Source organism: Cervus canadensis, chromosome 1 (assembly GCF_019320065.1).
Source record: "Cervus canadensis isolate Bull #8, Minnesota chromosome 1, ASM1932006v1, whole genome shotgun sequence".
Lineage (NCBI taxonomy): Eukaryota > Metazoa > Chordata > Mammalia > Artiodactyla > Cervidae > Cervus > Cervus canadensis.
In genome coordinates this window covers 120,921,525-120,941,406 of record NC_057386.1, presented here as the reverse complement: position 1 = coordinate 120,941,406, position 19,882 = coordinate 120,921,525, and the positions used below count along the sequence as shown (strand labels likewise).

General features: G+C 47.3%; 1 protein-coding gene across 2 annotated transcripts in view; it reads left to right on the top strand.

The window, feature by feature from the left end:
• Positions 1-19,882, top strand: part of KSR2 (kinase suppressor of ras 2) — a 424,918-nt gene that overhangs the window by 242,066 nt on the left and 162,970 nt on the right. For both annotated transcript variants that reach the window (XM_043440060.1, XM_043440071.1), the window contains exon 5: positions 408-592. In XM_043440060.1, coding sequence (XP_043295995.1) covers positions 408-592 — 185 coding nt within the window. The remainder of the gene's footprint in view (positions 1-407; positions 593-19,882) is intronic.

The window sequence follows — 19,882 nt, the reverse complement described above, 5'->3', positions numbered from 1 at the left end:
AGGATGGAGGCGGAGCACCAACCCAAACTAGGAGGAAATGGGGATTACCAGGGAAGGCTTCCTGGAGGAAGAACACTCGACCCTGGCTGGGATGGACTGTGGTGTCAGAGAAGTCTTCCTGGAGGAGAGATACGAGAGCCACAGTTATAAACGACATGTGGGGGTTAAACTGGCAAAGAAGGAGAGGGTCTTCCAGGCGATGGGAACAGTATAAGCCAAAGGCTGGAGGTAAGGAACAGCACAGAATATAGTGCGGGGAGCCTAGAGAGGGAAAGCGGAGAGGGTGGCAAGGCCAGGTGGAGATGGGGAGTGGGTGCGGAGTGCTATGCTAAGGAGATAGGGCCCCCGGCTGTCTTTGTGTGTGCGTAGGGATACATTTTCCTCTTCTCTTTCTGTCTCCTTTTCAGAGCCAAGAAGAAAAGCAAGCCCTTGAACCTCAAGATCCACAGCAGCGTGGGCAGCTGTGAGAACATCCCCTCCCAGCAGCGCTCTCCGCTGCTGTCCGAGCGCTCCCTCCGCTCCTTCTTCGTGGGACATGCGCCCTTCCTGCCCTCCACCCCTCCCGTCCACTCCGAGGTCAATTTCTCTGCAAGTAAGTCCTCCGCACCCGCACCGGGCGGCTGCACCAGCTGCACTCCGCGCCCGGGGCGCGCCCTCTGCTTTTCCTGCCGTGAGAATACCGTAATTGGGAGGCTGTTGTCACTGGTCACGTGTGGTTGCAGGTGTGTAGGGATGACACCGAGAAGCAAGCTAGCAGGACATTCAAGGAAACAGCAGGCTTTTCTCTCTGCTTCTCAGCTGCGCGGTCACAGGATTTTCCCTGGACGCCATGGGCTAAGGCGTCTCTGATTCAATTTTGTAATTTTCTCCCCCATACCGGTCGATGAGTGTAACCTTTACATCTCCATGATGGATTTTGGTTCACACGGGGCTGAGTGGGGCCTGGGGTGGCTTACATTCTGCTGTCGTGAGTTTTGCGGCAAAGTGGTTATTCCTAGGGGTGGAAATGGAACTTTGTGGTGATCAAGGATGAAGTCTCAGAAGGTGTTTAATCTTCTCTGCCCAGAGGCCCGTTTTGCTGAGCAGGCGCAGATGTGGTCAGAGGGGAGCCCCTGAAAAAAGCCCAACCAGTCCTCCAGCCAAGACAACAACTTTATTGCTTGGGAACTTGGGAGGAGGAGGGGGTGCTAGAATGTGAAGGAAATAACCCCGTGCCCTTAATACAGCCAGACTGTGTCCACGTGTTGCTACTCTGATAAGTGATGAATGATGCTCACTGAGCACTAGTGTGTGCATCAGACACATGTGTGATGTCATTTAGTTCTTGCAACAATCAGTGGTACACATGGATTATTCCCATTGTAAAGATGAGGAAATTGAGGCCCAGAGACATCAAAGAATCACCTAAAGTCACACAGCTATGGAGTAGTTGAGTCAGGATTTGAATCAAATTCCTTCTAACTCCAGAGTATACCAGTTCAACCATCATGCCTGATTTTGTAACCAAGTTCCTCAGATACCCAGCAGGACATCTTTCTCTAACTGTGGGATTCTGTTCTTTATCTTTACATAAAGGTTTTTAAAATTCTTTTTAGGGAGCCCATGGACCTGTTAAGGATTGGATGCAATCTATTGGTTCTCTCCCTGGAAAACTGCAGACGGAATGTCCAACACAAATGTTTGGAGTCAGGACTGTCAGGTTCAGAAGCTCTGCCTTACCCCAGCTGGATGGTTGGCCCAGAGCAGAACCGTGAACTCAGTTTACAGTCCACACATGTGTCTCCTGAGTCCACTGCAGGACTCAGTGGACGGTCTGGTACCAGAAGAGACTTGTGTGGATATCAGGAGAGGCTCCAGAGCCTGGCTTATCTCAGTGCCCAAGGCTACAGGCCCTGAATCAAGCAAACTAAAATAGTGCTCACGACACACGTCGACGCCAGAAAGCCAGTTTATCAATTTGTCAAGAGAAATCACTGTCAGAGGGATTAGAGACACTCCATGATGGTGGGTGGGCCTGCGGTGAGCCTGGTCAAGGGAAAGGGGTGATGACATTTGCAGTGAATATTGGCAGCCGATTGGGGCAGGGCATCATGGCTTTGGAGGGGGCTGCCTGGGTTCCAGCCCCAGCTCTGTTATTTCTGAGCAGTGTGCTGACCTCCAGCAAGTTAAGAGCCTCTCTGAGCCTCAGCTTCCTTAATCTGTGAAATGGGAATAACAATAGCTTCACATCACAGATGTTTGTGAGGACTGGATGAGCTCATATTTGTCAAGTTGCCTGCACAGTACTTGGCACACAGTAAGCGCCTCATAATGGCAATTGCTATTCTGGTGTTTATTGTCTCCTTCTCCTAGAGTCATTTCCATCCTCTGGCTCCATGATTAATTTTGAGGCTGTGGCTAAATGCCTTTCAGTTCACCCCCCCCACCCCCAACCCAACTCCCTTTTGGCCCTAAGAGTGCCTGGAATTTACCTTGGCGTGATGCTGGGCACTGCCTCTGGCAGCCATCTGTCTTCAGGCATCGCCATCGTATGAGAGAATGTCAGCATGGCTGCCTCAGAGGGTTTGACCATAGCCCTGGACTTTAATTCCAGCCAGAGGAGAAATATCTCCATCTTACCTTAAAAAAAAAAACAAAAAAAAAAAACCAGCCGTCAGTCTTGCATGTTCAGACCCCTGCTTCTGTCCCAGAGTTTTGCAAGAATTCACTGTAGTTCCCCATTTTCATGCCTGCCCCCCGTCTCCATCTGAGAGGAGACGCTTCCCTGCCTGCCTATGGGCAGGATCAGAGTCATCCTGAGTTAAACTCAGCTCCCAATACTATGAGGCCCTAGAAGCACAATTTTCTCTCAGGACAGTCCTGGTCCTTGTATGCAGAGAGGCCCCTCCCTGATCTCCCAGGAAGGAGAAAGCTAGCATTTGAGTCTCAGGGAGAGAACAAGTATGTAACCCAAGTATTAGCTGGACTCCCATGGACCAGTCCTATTTTCGATGATCCTGATAAATAATAGAAGCAGAGAAAGCCTGGTGGAAGAGGCTCCAGATCAGGAAATGAGAAGCTCTCCGCTGGGTCTTAGTGTTGTCACCAGTGGCCATGTGACCTTTGTCCTTGCTGGGCATCTCGGTGGCATTGTTACAGTTCAGATGCGTTGCACACTTTGTGGCCGGATATCATTATTCCCATGTTACAGATCAGGAAACTCATGCTCTGAGAGGTGAGTGATCTGGACCACATTATAGGTATTGAATCCAAACACAAACCTGCATCCCGTCTTCCTTTCTCTCTCTGGGTCTCAGTTTCCCCAACTGTACAATAAAAGACTCCATGCAGGTCCATTCCAAAGCTTAGGAACTCTAAGGCTAATCCAGAGAGTATGCAGAGTGGGTTTTCCTAGGCAGATATTTTGACTCACTCAGAATGGCGGTTTGGGAGTCTCTGGGTCAGGGCTCTGGGGAGCACACAGCTGCAGGCACTGGCTCCCCCTTACTATTGACAGTCCGTTCTCACACCACTCTGAGTTCCAGAGGAGAACTTCTGGCCTCTGGGGCCCAGTGCCAGCCTTCCTCCCCTGACCCGGCTGAGGGAACCTCTGAGGCGGTGTCCCTGCCAGGCTGAGTCTGTCCTCCCGTTTGTCACTGTCAGCTCTGGCTGTGTCTGTGCTGTGAAGGGTGGTGAGCCTCCGCCCTGTTATCCCTGATGGTAACGCTGGCAGTCAGCATTAGGAAGATTCTGGCTGCAGAGTGGCCAGGTCTTGGACCCCGGGTGCCCAGCCACCTCGAATGAGCTGCAAGAAGGACTTAACCTCTTGGGGCTCGCCCTGCTTCCCTGGTCTGGGGGTGACGGGCAGGGGAAGGGAGGAGAGTAGAAGGAGTCCTGGCTCCCGAGGAATCCGTCTCTAAGATTAGCCATGGACAAAACAGCAGATATCAGACTCTGCTGCTCAACATGGAGGATGCTGACCGAGGAGTGAACCTGCTTCTCAGAGAAGTAGAGAACCATCACTTACCTCTCCATCCTTGCTGTATTTATTTACTCCATGCTGCGTTCATGCATACCACATTGCCCCTGTATTGTCTCATTGGCTGCCTTCCACCCATGGACCCGTTTTTGGACCAATAAGCTGTGTGTCTGTGGCACCTTGGAGGGCATCTCTGACCCCCAACTGACTCAGTTCAGGTAGCCTCTGTGATCCCTATAAAGGAGCTTCTTCAGAATGAAAAAAAAAGATTGCTGCCTACATGGGAACAGTTAATTATTCACCATTCAATACTGGATGGTGGAAGTAATTTGGGGGGTTATAGCGACCAAGTGGTGGCTGACATATCATTGGGCACATCACTGAACCCCGTGAGTCTATTTCTACCCAGCAAAGATGGTAGTGAGGGTAAAATGAGGAAATCCTGTGAATTTCCTAGCATGGGGGCCAGAACTTAAAGCACCAAGTCTCAGTGAAGGGCTGCTTGGGGAGCTCTTGCTGTACATTATGTGATGGAATAGCTTGTAACAATGAGGAAAATGACGATAATAATAGCAGTCGGCATTTATTGCATGTTGACAGTGTCCCAAGCTTCATCAATTCAGGCAAAGCAATTTACTTCTGTTGTTTTGTTTAAGCTTCATAGTCCTCCATCGGGTAGGTACTCTTCAGTTCAGTTCAATTCAGTCGCTCAGTCACGTCTGACTCTTTGCAACCCCATGGACTACAGCACGCCAGGCTTCCTATTATGATGCCCATTTTACAGATGAAGAAGCTGGGGCTGAGAGATTTAAGTCACCGCCCCAAAGTCACAGGCCAGGAAGGGGATGGAGTTTGCTCTCATTCAGAATCCGCCAAATCGGCAACACTGCCATGTGAAATGGCAACACCTTTTCCACTGAAACGTCTTTGTTCAGCAAGTAGGGAGCTTACCTTGTTCGAGGTTTCTCTCTGGCGCCCTTGCCTAGTTGGGAGACTGTGTGGTGGGGGCCAGTCTTGCTCCAAGGATGCCTCTTGTTCCCCCAGAGCACAGTGCTTGCTCAACGATCGGCACCCACGTTGGCCAGCAGACTGTTATCCCACCAGACAGTGTTTATATTCAGGGGATCCATTGTCCCAGGTGGTGGCCATCCCTGTGGGCAGGGGGCAGGCAGCTGCAGAACACACCCAAAAGATGTCATCCTGAACATCTTTGGTAGAAGATGAGGGGTGATGGGGACTTCTTTTGCCACCTGTAGTTTTTGGAGTGTTTATTAGCTGTCTGGATGGGTGGGTGGGTACTTCAGGGGAGCAGCTGCCAGAACGAACAAGTGACTGATGATACCTGGACATCCCCATCTTGGCCCTGAACACTAGCTGCAGTTGGATGTGAGACCCCGGTCTTATGAAATACTGTCCTTCACCAGGTGTTTGAAGGACAGCGTGCCCTCCTCGCCTTGCCCCGTCTCACTGTGCCCTCTTCTCATCTCTTTTCCACGCAGCTCCTGCTCTTTGTTCTGGAGACACAGCGACAGGCAGCTGACCCTCAGCTGAGGGCCTGGCCTCGTGTGCCTTGGGGGGATGAGTCAGAAGCCCGGCTTGTTAGGGAGGCAGCTGCAGGTAGCAATAAAGACTGATGAAGCTGAGCTGCGCGGACTCCCAGGAAACCAGCCACTGGAAGCGTTATCAAGAGACTCGGGATGGAGGTGATTGTATAATGGGGTTTAATGAGGCTTGAGGCCAAGGTTCATTACCGCCACCCCCTGGAAGAGGGGGAAGACGAGTGCGTGCCTTGACAAAAATTGACTGCCTGAACCACATTCTTATCTCAGAATCTGGAGAAATTTTGAGAAATTTGAGTCTGACCTAGCTCGGTGGTGGCATATCTGAGGGGAAGACATATATCCCATACGAGTGACCCAAAGGACTTTTCTCCCCTAGAGTGAGCGAGCGGAAGTCCTGCTCCCCACACCCCCACCCAGGAGACCCAGGAACCGCCCATGTCCCATGCCACCTGGCATCTTTGCAGTATTTTAGAAACTGAGGTCCCAGCAGGTTTCTAACACTTACTGACCATCTGCCACTTGCCAGGCAGGTGCTGCTGTAGGTGCTTTATAGGCTCTCAGACACATGCACCTGGGAACAAGTGAAATGGTACAGAAAGGTTCATAATGAAGACTTTTGTCCCTCACATCATCCCTGTCCCAGTCCTGCTTTTAAAAAATGCTTTCCGTGTCTGCTGCTGCTGCTGGACTCACACAATTTAAGCTAGGTTATAACCTCTTTGCTGTTCTCAAAGCATGTCTCAGACCAGCACCATCCCAAAGCTTGTGAGAAATGCAAATTCTTACTCTTCTCCTTCCAGACCCACTGCATCAGCACCCCTGAGGAGGGTCCAGACTTCTGTATTTTCACCAGCCCTTCAGGGTATTCTGCACTTGAACATTTGAGAATCACTCAGTTATCTCTGTCTCTCTCTTTTGGGACATAGTTTCAAGCTTACAGAAAAGTTGCAAAAACAATACAAAGGTTTCCTGAACCCCCTTAGCTCAGAGTCTGGAGAAGACAATAGCAACCCACTCCAGTACTCTTGCCTGGAAAATCCCATGGATGGAGGAGCCTGGTAGGCTGCAGTCCATGGGATTGCAAAGAGTCGGACATGACTGAGCGCCTTCACTTTCGCTTTTCACTGTCATGCATTGGAGAAGGAAATGTCAACCCACTCCAGTGTTCTTGCCTGGAGAGTCCCGGGGATGGGGGAGCCTGGTGGGCTGCCGTCTATGGGGTTGCACAGAGTCGGACACTACTGAAGTGACTTGGCAGCAGCAGCAGCAGCTCAGGGTCACTAGTTTTTATCATTTCTTTACATTTGCTTCTTCTCTCCAATTCCCCCCACCAACCTCAGTTTCTCTTTCCCTCTCTCTCCCTCCCTCTCTCTCTTTCTCTCCTTTCTGTGGACCATTTGAGACTAGGTTACATATTCTCTTACATAACCACACGTAGTTACCAGATTTAGTAAACTTGATATTCAGTCAAGACTTTCATCTGACCATCTTCCAATTTCAGCAATTTGTCTCAATAGCATCCTTTATAGCTTTTTTTTTTCTGGTGCAGGATCCAATCTGAGGTCACATACTACATTTAGCTGTTATGTTGACCTTAAACAGTTCTTTAGCCCTTGTCATTTTGACTTTGACGTTTCCGAAGAGTAGGGACCAGCCACACACCAGAATGTCCCTCAGTTGGGTTTGTCTGCTGTTTCCTTGTGGTTAGACCTGGTCTGTGCAGCTTTGGCAGGACTTCTGCTCACGCGGCGCCGTGTTTTACTTGGTGCAGGCCTGTCTTCTGTGGGCCAGGCCTGCCAGACCTTTAGCTTTTTCAAAAAAAAAAAAAGTCTGAGACCATGATGTTGATGAGAAAGCTCCAAATTTTAAGATCTAAGCACCCAGTGAAAAATCTTTCAACCCTGTGTGAACCAGTTTAAATAGTCCCACAGGCTTGTGGGTCCTACTTGGTCTTGGGTTTCCCAATTTTTAACCTCTGTTCTAGAATCATGGAGATCGGAACAGGTAGGTGCCTCAAAAATAACCAAGTCCAAGCCCTCTTTTTTACAGATGTAGAAAGTGAGACCAGAGAGCAGAAGGGACTTGCCCCGGGTTACAGAGCTGGGTTTGAACCCAGGTCTCCTGATGCCCAGCTAGTGGTTCTCTGTTACACCAAGATGGTTGGAAAACTGAAGCTTCATAAAGTTTTGTGCTTAAAATGCCCCAGAGGAAGGAAACAGTGTCTTATTAAAAGGTGATGTATTTTGTGTGTATGGAGGGCTGGTAATGTGTGAGGTAGGTGTGTGTGTGTGTGTGTATCTATGTTTTATGCGAGGCCACTATTGGATTTTTATCAACTCCTTCTCTGATGTGCCCATATATTTTGTAATTCCTGCCTTAGCACAAACAATTTGGGCTCAGCATGCAGTGGACAATCTTAGACCTTTTGTTATAATTACTCCCACCAGGAACGATGGCAGCAAAAATTGGTTGGTAAGTGGTTGGCACTTGGAACTGGGTGGGGGAGTCATTTGTGCCTTTTGGAGTGAGTCCTGATCCTCAGTCAGGTACACACTGTCGGCGTGGACATCCTGTTCCTGTGTCTGATTGTGCTTTTGTCCCACCAACAGCCCCTCCTGCACAAATAAATATTTTTGAACGGACAGTACCATTTGTGAGCATGCCCTTTGTGGCCAGCATTGTGAGTCTATAGCTCCCCAGGGTCTTGAAGGCAAAGTAGAAAAGATTCTGCTTTTCAGAGATGCTGAGCTGGATGGTTTTGGCATCACTGAGGCAGGAACTGAAGTTGCTAGACTTCAATGCAGTCTTTGTATTTTATGGATGGTTTTCCTGACCAGAGAAACAAGTGTCCAAGCAAAATTCTGCCAGAAACTATTTTGTTAATCAGAAAATAAGCAGGTCTTTATTGCTTCATGATAGTGGTTGTACGGACATATGGCTTTGTTACAAGTAATAGTAAACAAACTTGAGCCTTTTTTGTGTGTGTGAAAGTCACTTATTGGCACATGTAAGTGAAAAGTCCAGGGGTTGTGTGAGCTTCAGGCATGGCTAGATCTAGGGGCTCAGTTCATGTCAGGACTCTGTATCTCTCAGCTCTCCTCCTCTCCAGGGTGGCTTCACTTTTAGGCTTTCATGTGGTGACTGTATGGCCTCAGAAGTTCCAGTCCCTTCCCTCTTCTGGTCCATGGTAAAGGATTGAGATTGTTTAAGTCTGAGATTCACTGGGTCAACCAGCATGACCATGTACTCACCTCTGAACCAATCAGTGGAGTCAGGAAAATGGGGTGGAAACTTTCTCGTTTAATCCTGAGTTGTGATTTTTACTTTGGGGCTTAGAAATGGAATCTTTTTGCCTAAAAAGGGAACATGAATGCTGGGGAAGCTGACAACCAGTGCCCATTAGAGTAGAAATGAGCAACAATGGTCCCTGTCTTCAAGAGCTTTGAGGAGCATCTCTCTGGTCAAATTAGTTCATGATCCAAGTTAGTGGGGCCTTGTCTCCACTACTGTACAGAAAGCTCTTTCCTATTTCTGAGGGTCTCCCTTGGGCTGTATTTCTCAGGGATCCCTGACAAGGAGTTTCTTTTCTATCCCTCTGACACTCCTGTGGTGGGGTCTCCAGGAAGCACACAGCCTGTCAGGGAAGGTTAACCCGTGGTTCCAGGTGGAGACTCGGCTCCACTGGCAATTTGAAGCCATAGCATCTTGGTATTAGCCAGGCATGGGATGGCGAGTTGGACGAACCTGGGTATGAATCTCATCTCTGCCATTTATTGCCTAACATCTCTGAGCCTCAGTTTCCCCATCTTCAGGACAGAACTTAATAGGCCTTGCTCATGGAGTAGTTATTAGGATTTGAAATAAAAGGAAGCTGAGCACTGTGCCTGTTGCTTAGACAGCATTACATGTTTTGCTGTGATCATCAGTACTATCATATAGGATTTGTGTTTCAGTTAGCTTTGATCCTCCCTGGTTTCTGCTGGACATCAGTCCAAACCACCCCTGCCACCCACACCACACCTGAATGGAACCATCACTACTGATTGAATTCCGGACGAGTAAAGTGTGATACCGAGCAAGTTAGTCCTTGTGGGCTTTTCTGGTCCTTGTGCCCATACCTGCCTTCAATGACATGTCCTTTGCTAATTCTAACAACAGAAGGTTTTCTTTTCACAGACATAGAGTCCACTCTTCTCATCCCCAGGACTGTGCTCCTGGACTCCCCTCCTGATGACCTTTTCCATCACTCATATGACACACAGGCTGTCCTGTTCTAGGATGTAGCTCTGATAACTCTGATCTTTCTCCCAGACATTTTGCCTGTTACTCGTTTTGAGTGGGGCTTCCCAGGTGGTTCAGCGGTAGAGTCTGCCTGCCAATGCAGGAGATGCAGGAGACATGGCTTCAATCCCTGGGTCAGGAAGATTCTCTGGGAGAGGAAATGGCAACCCACCCCGGTATTCTTGTCTGAAAAATCCCATGGGCAGAGGAGTCTGGCAGGCCACAGTCCATGGGGTCGTGAAGAGTCGGACACGACCTGGTAACTGACCGTGCACACACTCCTTCTCAACCGGGAGAGTCGCCCTTCTCCAAAGACTAGGTTGCCTCCTGGGCCTCAGGTGGACCTGTCCCCGCCCCATCCCTGCTGGCCTTACTGGTCTTGGGTGCACACCCTTGCTCGAATGCCCCACCCCACCAGCATCCAGGCAGGATCTGGGTACCTGTGTTTCATTCCAGGCACATTCTTCTCAGCCAGGATATGAGTGGCAAGTGTCTCACTGTGCTCCACGCTGCTCTGTCTGAGGCCCCTGTTAAAGTGATTCTCCCCTCGGCTGAAAGTCAGGGCATCCCCAGGCAGGCATGGTGGACACAGTGCCAGCATCCTTTATCTTTGCCCCCAACTCCTCCCTTTTCTGTTTTCTCTCCTCCCTTCTCTGTTTTCTCTCCTCCCTCTCTTTCTCCATCCTGTCTGTCTCAGTGTCTGTCTCTCTGGATTGGTCAGCCTCTTTTTCTGTTGGTTTTCCCTGGGAACACTGTCACCCTCCTCTTTTCTCCCGTGGTGTCACCTTCACACTTTCAGTCCCCCTCCCAGCCCTAGCCTTGCTGACGTTCCCTCTCTCTCTTCTCCTCTGTCTTTCTCTCTTCACCCTGCTGTCTCCAGTTACCCACCTTCCCAGCCTGACTCTTCCAGCCACTTTGTGCTGCGTTCCTTGATAGAGGTGATCTGAATTTGGTGGCTTGGGGGCTGGAGAGAGGGACGACTAACCCCGCCCCCCAAGAAAAAACCCCCAAAGTGCCTGTCTGTTAGGGATTCATTACAAATCGTAGGGGTAGATGGCAGAAGTGTCCTGTCTGGGGCAGGGGCTGGCCTGCCTCTTCTGGATGAACCCCACTGCTGATCCCATCATGACAGAACTGGGATCTTAGGTCCTTAGGTGCTAATTGGCACAACTCAGCCTGCTTCCAGCCAGGGTCATTATTTTCTGTTTCCCCAAGCCTTCCATGCTGCATTTGGCCTCAGCACTTTCTGGAAACCCCAGGAGACACTGAGAGTATTTAGGCCAGGGCTCAGCAATTTTTCCTGTGACCAGAGAGCAAATATTTCCAGCTTTGCAAGTCAACAGTCTCAACTACTAACTCTTTAATAGTAGCATGAATATAGCCTTATGTAACCAAAGGGGTAGGGCTGTGTTCCAATAAAGCTTTATTTACAAAACAGGCAGTGGGCTAACTTGGGCTCAGACTTGGAAGCTAAACAAGCCCCGTTTTCAGCTCCCAGCTCTGCCCCCTACCGGCTAGGAGACCTCGGGCGAGTGAGGTCTCTGAGCTGCTGTTTCTCATCTGCAAAATTAGGAGAACATTTGGGCTTCCCTCATAGGGTGGTTTTAAGATTAAATGAGAGAATGCCTGTAAACTGCTAGCACAGGGCCAGGCACATGGTGAGCAGGCAATAAATATCTGCAATTATTATTTATATAATGTTGCTAATATGTGTACATGTTATATATAACACTCATATATATGTTATATATATTATATATACACATATATGTTTGTTTATATGTATATATATACACACACACACACACACACACACATGCAGACATACGCACAGGCATACACAAATGCTCCACGAGATGCAGTTGTTTTCTGTGATGGATTTGGAATTAGAGGAAGAACCAAAATAGTGTGGTTTTTGGTTAGGCTTCTGCACCCACCTTACTTAATGAGGCCACTTCACAGTTGGTCCTCATGAGAAGCCAGGGCTTTAATCCAGGACCCATTTCCTCTGTCAGGGTAGCCATACCCACCACCCAGTTCATCCACATTGAGGTGATTGCTGTTCACAACCCCTTCCAAGCAGCATGGGATTCGGTTTCCAGTGACAGTGAGTGGAGAGACAGACTATGAAATCAAGATTTGCACCAGGGCCAGAACAGCTTCTGCTCATATGTAAACTTAATCCCAAGAGCAGATGTATGGTTTGGGAGACCCAGGCATCTAGACAGAGGAAACAGTCCTTACTTACCCAGTTTCACTTCCTTTAGAAATCCCACAGAATCTGGACAAAAAAAAAAAGAGTGGGGGTTGCTGGTGAAAGAAGAGTATCTGGCTTAGGCACCTCCAAGACTGCATTCCTCAGGGCTTTTTCTGATGCAGAGACCTTCCACATACTGGCGTCAGAAGATAAAAGGGAAGTTGCTGGTTTAGGTACTGGGGGAGAAAAAGCCTAGACATAAACAAGGTCTTCAGGAATGGCTGGATCCAGAAGCCAGTGTCATCAGACTGTGTTCTTTTTGTCTCTTGTCTCACATTATGCTTTCCATTTTATGAGTTTCTTTCTCAGGTAGGCGCTCCCTTCATGGTAGCCTTTGGCTGGCCCAGGTTTCCATCCTTAGAGATCTAAGTGCATCAACCCCCTGAAATAGCTGGATTGCCTTTAAGGGGACTAGATCTCCAGGGAACACCAGGGTGATGTAACCTCCAGAATAGGGATGCTGAGCAGACAAGAGCAACAACTGCTCCTACAAAACTGTCTGTGGGTTGATTACCTATGATTCACGCTCTCACTTATTTCTCTCCTCATTGAGGAGCCAGGGGAAGTGTGAATGATTAGTAAATCAGAAAAAGAGTGAACCTATTTGATGAGTTCCACTTCCCTTTCTGTTTACTTGAGATTCCCACTTTCAGAGGGTGTCAGGAATCTTTTCCCTTTTGATCAGCCATGAAATAAGAAGGAACTCAGTGGTTCCAACCCTAATTGTACATCCCAATCACCTGGGCAGGGAGGGCTTTTCAAAATTCTGGTTCCCAGGCTGAAGCCCCTGTCCAGTGACGCCAGAGTCACTGGAAGGTGAAGCCCACTTTTCAGTGCTCCCTGGGTGATTACAGTATGCAGCCAACATCAAGAACCACAGATCCAGCTGGAGTGGCCAGCATATTCAGAAGCTATCCTAGACAGGCGGGGCTAAGTTCTTGTAGGACTTTCTGAAGACCTACGTCATCTCTGTGGATACTGGGAACTGTCTTCTCGTCTCAAGCTGTAGAATTAAATAGAAGACAAGTTTTGGTCTATAGTGTGACCCATGTGATTTACAGGTGTTGGGCCCCTGCTGGGGCCATGATTCACCGCTGCTGTTCCTGCCTGCTAGCACACTGATTACTGTCAGATTATCTGGTCTCCTTGCTGCATCTTAAGCTGGGCTGACACTGAGGCAGCAACATGGGATTTTGAAAGCATATATGCAGAGGTGGAGGAAGTGGGTGGGCGGACAGGTGTGAAATACAGACAGGACTGTGGTTCCTGGGGTGGATGACAGATGGATCAGGTTATGGCAACAGGGCCAATGAGGAGACTTGGACACCTGTTCAAAGGGCTTCAAATATCTGCAGTTCTCCTCCTAGGCTCATTCAGTGCTGGTGAAGGGCTTACAAAATCAGGAGCTATGCAAAAGCATCTGAACCTCCTCTTGTTGAGTGAGAGGAGACCCTAGAAGGTCCTGTACTGGTTCTAATGTGTCAGCTGTTCAAGAGTCTCTTTCCCATTCCAATCTCTGAGGCTGGGCCCGGAATCTGGGAATTGAACAAGCACCTTTGAATTATGCCCCAGTTTGGGACCTGGGGCTGTTTTTAACTGGCTTCCAGCTAGATAAAAGAAACAAACTGTGTTTCCACAAAGTATGTTAGTGAGTTAAATAAGCAGCCTTTTAGTTTGAGATTGTTGTTATTCAGTCGCTCAGTTGTGTCTGATTCTGCGATCACGTGGACTGCAGCAGGCCAGGCTTCCTTGTCCTTCATTATCTCCCGGAGTTTGCTCAAACTCATGTCCATTGAGTTGGTGATGCCATCCAACCATCTCATCCTCTGTCGCCCCCTTCTCCTCCTGCTCTCAATCTTTCCCAACATCAGAGTCTTTTCCAATGAGTCAGCTCTTCTCATCAGGTGACTAAAGTATTGGAGCTTCAGCTTCCAATGAACATTCGTTTAGGACTGATTTCCTTTAGTTTGAGATAATATCCATCAAAACTTTTTGGTATTAAATATCCTTTTTAAAGTGAAATGATGGGTAATTATAGATGGTTTTTTTCTTTTTTTTTTTTTTACACATAGTGTCCTTTCTTAGAAACAGACATTGCTAACTGTAAGTCGTCTCCTGTTTATTAAATATTCTGGTCCGTAAAATTCAAGTCAGGAACTCTTTCTCTAGATTGGAGTTTTAAAGATCAATTATTAACATTATTGAACCAAAGCCCCTTCTTCAAAAAGAAGCTCATATAACCCCTTACTGTATGAATCAACAGACGAAAGGGGAGTTGTTCTGGGTTTTGTAAAAGTAGGTGGCCTGGTGTTCCATGCCCTGGCTCTCCCCTCAGTGATGGCTTTGGAGATACTTCTTTGAAATTCAGTTTGGAACTGCTATCTCAGAAATTTCTTTAAATGATTCGAATTGGAAACCCAAGACCCTAGGATGGAGAGCATTCTCTCAAACTCCTGGTTCCTAATTCGGTCCAGTCATTCCAAGGGTTCATGTCACTGATGAATTAAAAAGACCCTCCCATCCCCCACCAACCCCAGAATGGAGTTAGCACCTGGTAGGTGTTGGGGGTATCATCTTCATTGTAATAACCCCTATTTTCTCACTTTGAAAATGAGAAGAACATAGCCCAGGGAAGTGAAATGACTTTCTCAGGGTCACCAAGAAGGAGGAAGGACTTGGGGTCAGGACTTGGTTTACCTTGAGGTCCAGAGCACCTTTCCGCTTTCCCTTATGCAACAAAGCTGGCTCTGGCGTCTCGGAGGGAGCTTCGAAAATATTCAGGAACTATGGCTTTTCCGATAGTATAACGTATGAGTCTGTCTCTTCAAGAGTCATTCCTCCATCTGTCCATCCAACCAAAAATATTTCAGATTGTCTCCTCCCTGTGTGGGTACCAGGGATACGGGGATGTGTAGACATTCAAGATCTCCATCTTCACGGAGCAGCCAGACTGCTGGGGGAAACAGATATAAAGAGCCACTGGCTATGGCGGTGATAAAAGCTGCGAGTGAATGTCCAAGATGCTATGCAAATTAAAACAGGAGCGATGATGGGAGTGGGCAGAGCAGGGATGTCTAGTCCAGCCAAGGAGCCAGAGAAGGCTTCCACGAGCATGGGCTGTTTATGCTGAGACGTGAAGGCTAGGTGGGGCCAGTCAGATAATGTGATGGACATGCATTTAAGGCAGAAAGAACAGCCTGGGCTGAAAGAGTTGGACAGGTTTCAGGAACCCAGGAGCCTGTGGATGAGGCAGGGCAGAGAGAAAGAGATGAACAGGAGCCCAGATCCAGAATTTTGTTTTAGTGTATGGGGTTTAGTACTGCGGGAAGCTTTTAAGCCTCAGGTCTCAGGCACTTACTCAGCTGTGCTCCTTCACCCTTCCCTTTAATGACATCTCCTGCTCTCTGACAGGTGGGTCTGTTATGGGTTGAATTGAGATCCCCTCAAAAATATGTTGTAGTCCTAGCCCCCCAGGACAGAACATGCTCTTATTTGGAAAGGGGGTCATTGCAGGTATAATTAGCCAAGTTACGATGAGGTTATAATAGAGCAGGGCAAGCCCTTCATCCAACATGACTGGTATCCTTCTAAGAAGAGGGAAGTTTGGACACCAAGGCAGAGACTGGAGGGGCACAGCTGCAAACAAAGGGGCCCCCAAAGTTGACGGCCACCCCCAGAAACTGAAGGAGACAAGGAAGGGTTGCATTTAGTCGTGATTTCAGGTTTCTGGCCTGTAAAGCCATGAGAGAATACATCTCTGCTGTTTGAATGCATCCAGTTTGGGGCACTCTGTTACGGCAGCCCCCTGACAGTAATAGGCATTGCTAAGGGGTACATCTTCAGCCCTGACGTATGCGAGTGCCATGCTCATGAGTCAGTCTCCCGGTGACTGTATAATGGGTCTGGGAGTAAACTGGGTGCTTTTTGGGAAAATGACATGAGCTCTTCTCAGCTGTGAAATTGCTCGTCAATCAGTGCGTTCGAGTGATCACCTCGCAGATGGCCTCCTAGTGACCATAAAGAGTTAGTGCTGCTTCCCAAGATGGCCTGCTGGCTCCCTAGATGGCCGTTTGCCACAGAAGAGAGTCTGGACGTGCAGCCCACGGGGCCTCTTGGCGGAGGAGGGGGTGGGAGCCAATTAGGCACAGCTGTTGCCGCCCACCCTCAGGCGCACGTGTCTATACTGCCTGCAACACTATGGGAATAAGCTCTTTGGAATCAGCCATTGTCCCAGCCCAGAAAGCCTCAGTGGAAGCCCCTTTGTACCCTATTGTCACCCCATTTTGTGATTTAATGGTAAACTGGGTACGATGTCTCTTAATTCACAAAGGGTGTTAGTCTGATGTTGGTGTCTATGTAATGAGTGTTGAATAGATTAGAAACTCCGAAGTGTGAGCCGGGGCCTGCGATCCCTCACTGTGCAGTGTTGGCAGGGTTAGTCAACCTCTCTGAGACTCAGTGTCCCCTTTGGAAAGTGAAGATTCTGCTACTTCCCCACACAGTAATATGATAAAGATTAGATTCAAGAATGAATGGCTAAGTGGCTTCTATACTGAAGAATTCTGCCCCATTGGGGAAGGCTGTTTGAAGGAGTTGCTAGGCAGGCTGACAGAGGCTTTTTTTAAAAAAAATTTATTGACACACAGTTGATTTACGATATTGTCTTAGTTTCAGATGTACAGATTTATACATATTATATATATATATTACATATATATTCTTTTTCAGAGTCTTTTCCATTGTACATTATTATAAGATATCATGTAGTTCCCTGTGCTATACAGTAGGTCTTTGTTGGTTATCTATTTTATATATGTGTATATGTTAATCACAAACTTTTAATTTATCTCCCCGTCTTTCCCTTTTGATAACCACAAGTTTGTTTTCTATGTCTATGAGTCTGTTTCTGTTTTTTTTTTTTTTCTTTTTTTTTTGTTTGTTTCTGTTTTGTAAAAGGTTCATTTGTACCTTTTTTTAAAGATTCCACATGTAAGTGATGTCATATGATATTTGCCTTTCTCTTTCTGGCTTACTTCACTTAGTAGGATAATTTCTAGGTCCATCTGTGTTGCTGAAAATGGCAATATTTCATTTTTTGTGGCTCAGTAATATTCCACTGTGTGTGTGTATTTGTGTGTATATATATATATATATATATATATATATATATACACACATACATACACATACATACATACATATATATGTATATATTCCACATCTTCTTTATCCACTCATCCTGAGAGAGGCTGGAGTGAAGCCCCCCACCCCTCTGTTTGGGGTTCAAGGTAGAAAACATCCTTTGATCTTACTGAAAATGACTGATGAGTGGTCGCTGCAGTAGAGATCTCCCAGCCCAATGTTGTTCTGGGTATCCTTCTCACTGTTTTTTCCTTTCTGTAAAATATTTACAAAATATATATCCCAAATGAAAAATAGTGTATTTGCATATATACATAATACATATAGTTTGTCTACAATCTATATATGCTCAAAAGAAAAATGCTACAAGTTTAATGCAATGTTTTAAGATAACAGGTGGACAGACTACAGTGTGTGGGCCAGCTGTCAGTTTTTGTTAATAAAGTTTTATTCAAACCAGGGCTGGGATTAGGGGAGTATCAAGTGAGGCAGGGTTGTGCAAGTGCTTATATAAAAGTTGGATGTTTTGTTTCTAGTGGATTTTTTTGCGCTCAGTTAAAAATGCCACATCGAAATATTTTTATCTTGACACCGGAGTGTTCTGGCCACCTCCTTAAATTCCTGCGGGCTAATGCCCCACTTACCTTCCCCTAGTCCCAGCCCTGATGATAATGCTCAGGAAACCAAACTCGAACTTGAGAACAGGGCATCTCAGGCTCCTGTTTATGTGCATTACTCTTCCATTCCCCTGAGAGACTGACAGCATCCTGGGTTTGTCTCACCACATCTTGCTTTTCTTTGTGGCTTCACATATGCAAGTCCCTAAACAGTACATAGTTTAGTTTTGCATGAATTTGACTTCACAGAAATGGAATCGTCCCTCACATATTCTGTGGCTTTTCCCCCTTGAATACTCTGGTTTTGAGATTCATTCAGGTCTATATAAATAATTGTAGATCATTCTCATACTGTCACATCCTGTGTTTTACCAACTCTAAGACACACATGTCCCCCCGCAGTTCAACACCACTGAAGCTGGGCTCTGACTTGCAGTTTCTGGCACCTCTTGGTTGCTCTCCTCCTGGCAGAGTTTCAGGCTGTCAACATTTACCATCCATCCATTGCACGCAGACATGGCTCTTCATAATGTTGTCACTTCTGAGGGCCTCTGCTTACGTGAGTTGAGTTTCACTGGAGTTGAAAAAGTCTTACACAGAGAGGTGTAAGAACAGAGCCTCATGATATATGATAAAATATGTCTAAATAAGTCTAAAAGGTATTTTATTTATTTTTTAATAATTTTTTGTTTATTTTTCTGGCTGCACTGCATCTTCGTTGATTCGTGAGCTTTTCACTAGTTACAGCATTCTGTAACTAGTGCACAGAGCTGCTCATTGTGGTGACTTCTCTTACTGTGGAGCACGGGCTTTAGGGCTGATGGGCTTCAGGAGTTGTGGCTTCCAGGCGCTAGAGCACTGGCTCAAGAGTTGTAGCGCACAAGCTTAGCTGCTTTGCAGGAAGTGAAATCTTCACCGATCAGGTACTGAACCTGTGTCTCCTGCATTGGCAGGTGGATTCTTTACCACTGAATCACCAGGGAAGCCCTAAAAGATATTTTAAAGTAATACCAAATTTAAAAGTTTTAAGTGTAAGAAAACACTGTGTCCTAGATAATTGGTAGCCTCTTTCTATCTTCAGTTGAGTTCAGTGCAATCACTCAGTCATGCCCGACTCTTTTGACCCCATGAACCCCAGCACGCCAGGCCTCCCTGTCCATCACCAACTCCCAGAGTTTACCCAAACTCATGTCCATTGAGTCGGTGATGCCACCTAACCACCTCATCCTCTGTTGTCCCCTTCTCCTCTGCCTTCAATCTTTCCCAACATCAGGGTCTTTTCAAATGAGTCAGCTCTTCGCATCAGGTGGCCAAAGTATTGGAGTTTCAGCTTCAACATCAGTCCTACCAATGAACACCCAGGACTGATCCCCTTTAGGATGGACTGGTTGGATCTCCTTGCAGTCCAAGGGACTCTCAAGAGTCTTCTCCAACACCACAGTTCAAGAGCATCAATTCTTCGGCGCTCAGCTTGTTTTATAGTCCAACTCTCACATCCATACATGACTACTGGAAAAACCATAGCCTTGACTAGAGGGACCTTTGCTGACAAAGTAATGTTTCTATCTTAGTGGTTCATAAATTGATGACCTTACACTCAATGGCACCTTGAAAGCCAGTGAAATATGGTAATATCCCATTGTGTGAATAGGCCACAGTGAATGCATGTGTTCCTCTGTTGATGGATGTTGGGATATTTTTCCCTCTTTATTTATTTTTGGCTGTGCTGGTTCTTTGTTGCTGCGCTTGGATTTTCTCTAGTTGCGGGGAGCGGGGACCACTCTCCAGTTGCTCTGCACGGGCTTCTCATCGCAGGGACTTGTTGCAGCACACAGGCTCTTGGGTGTGCAGGCTCAGTAGCTTAGTTGCCCTGCAGCATGGGGAAACTTCCCAGACCAGGCATCGAACCCGTGTCCCCTGCACTGGCAGACAGATTCTTAACCCCTGGACCGCCAGGGACGTCCCTTTTCCCTCGTTTTTTTACTGAAGCTTTCAACTTGAGGTCAGAGTTTCTCAGCTTCAGAACTATTGACACTTGAGGATGAGTCATTTTTCGAGGCGGGGC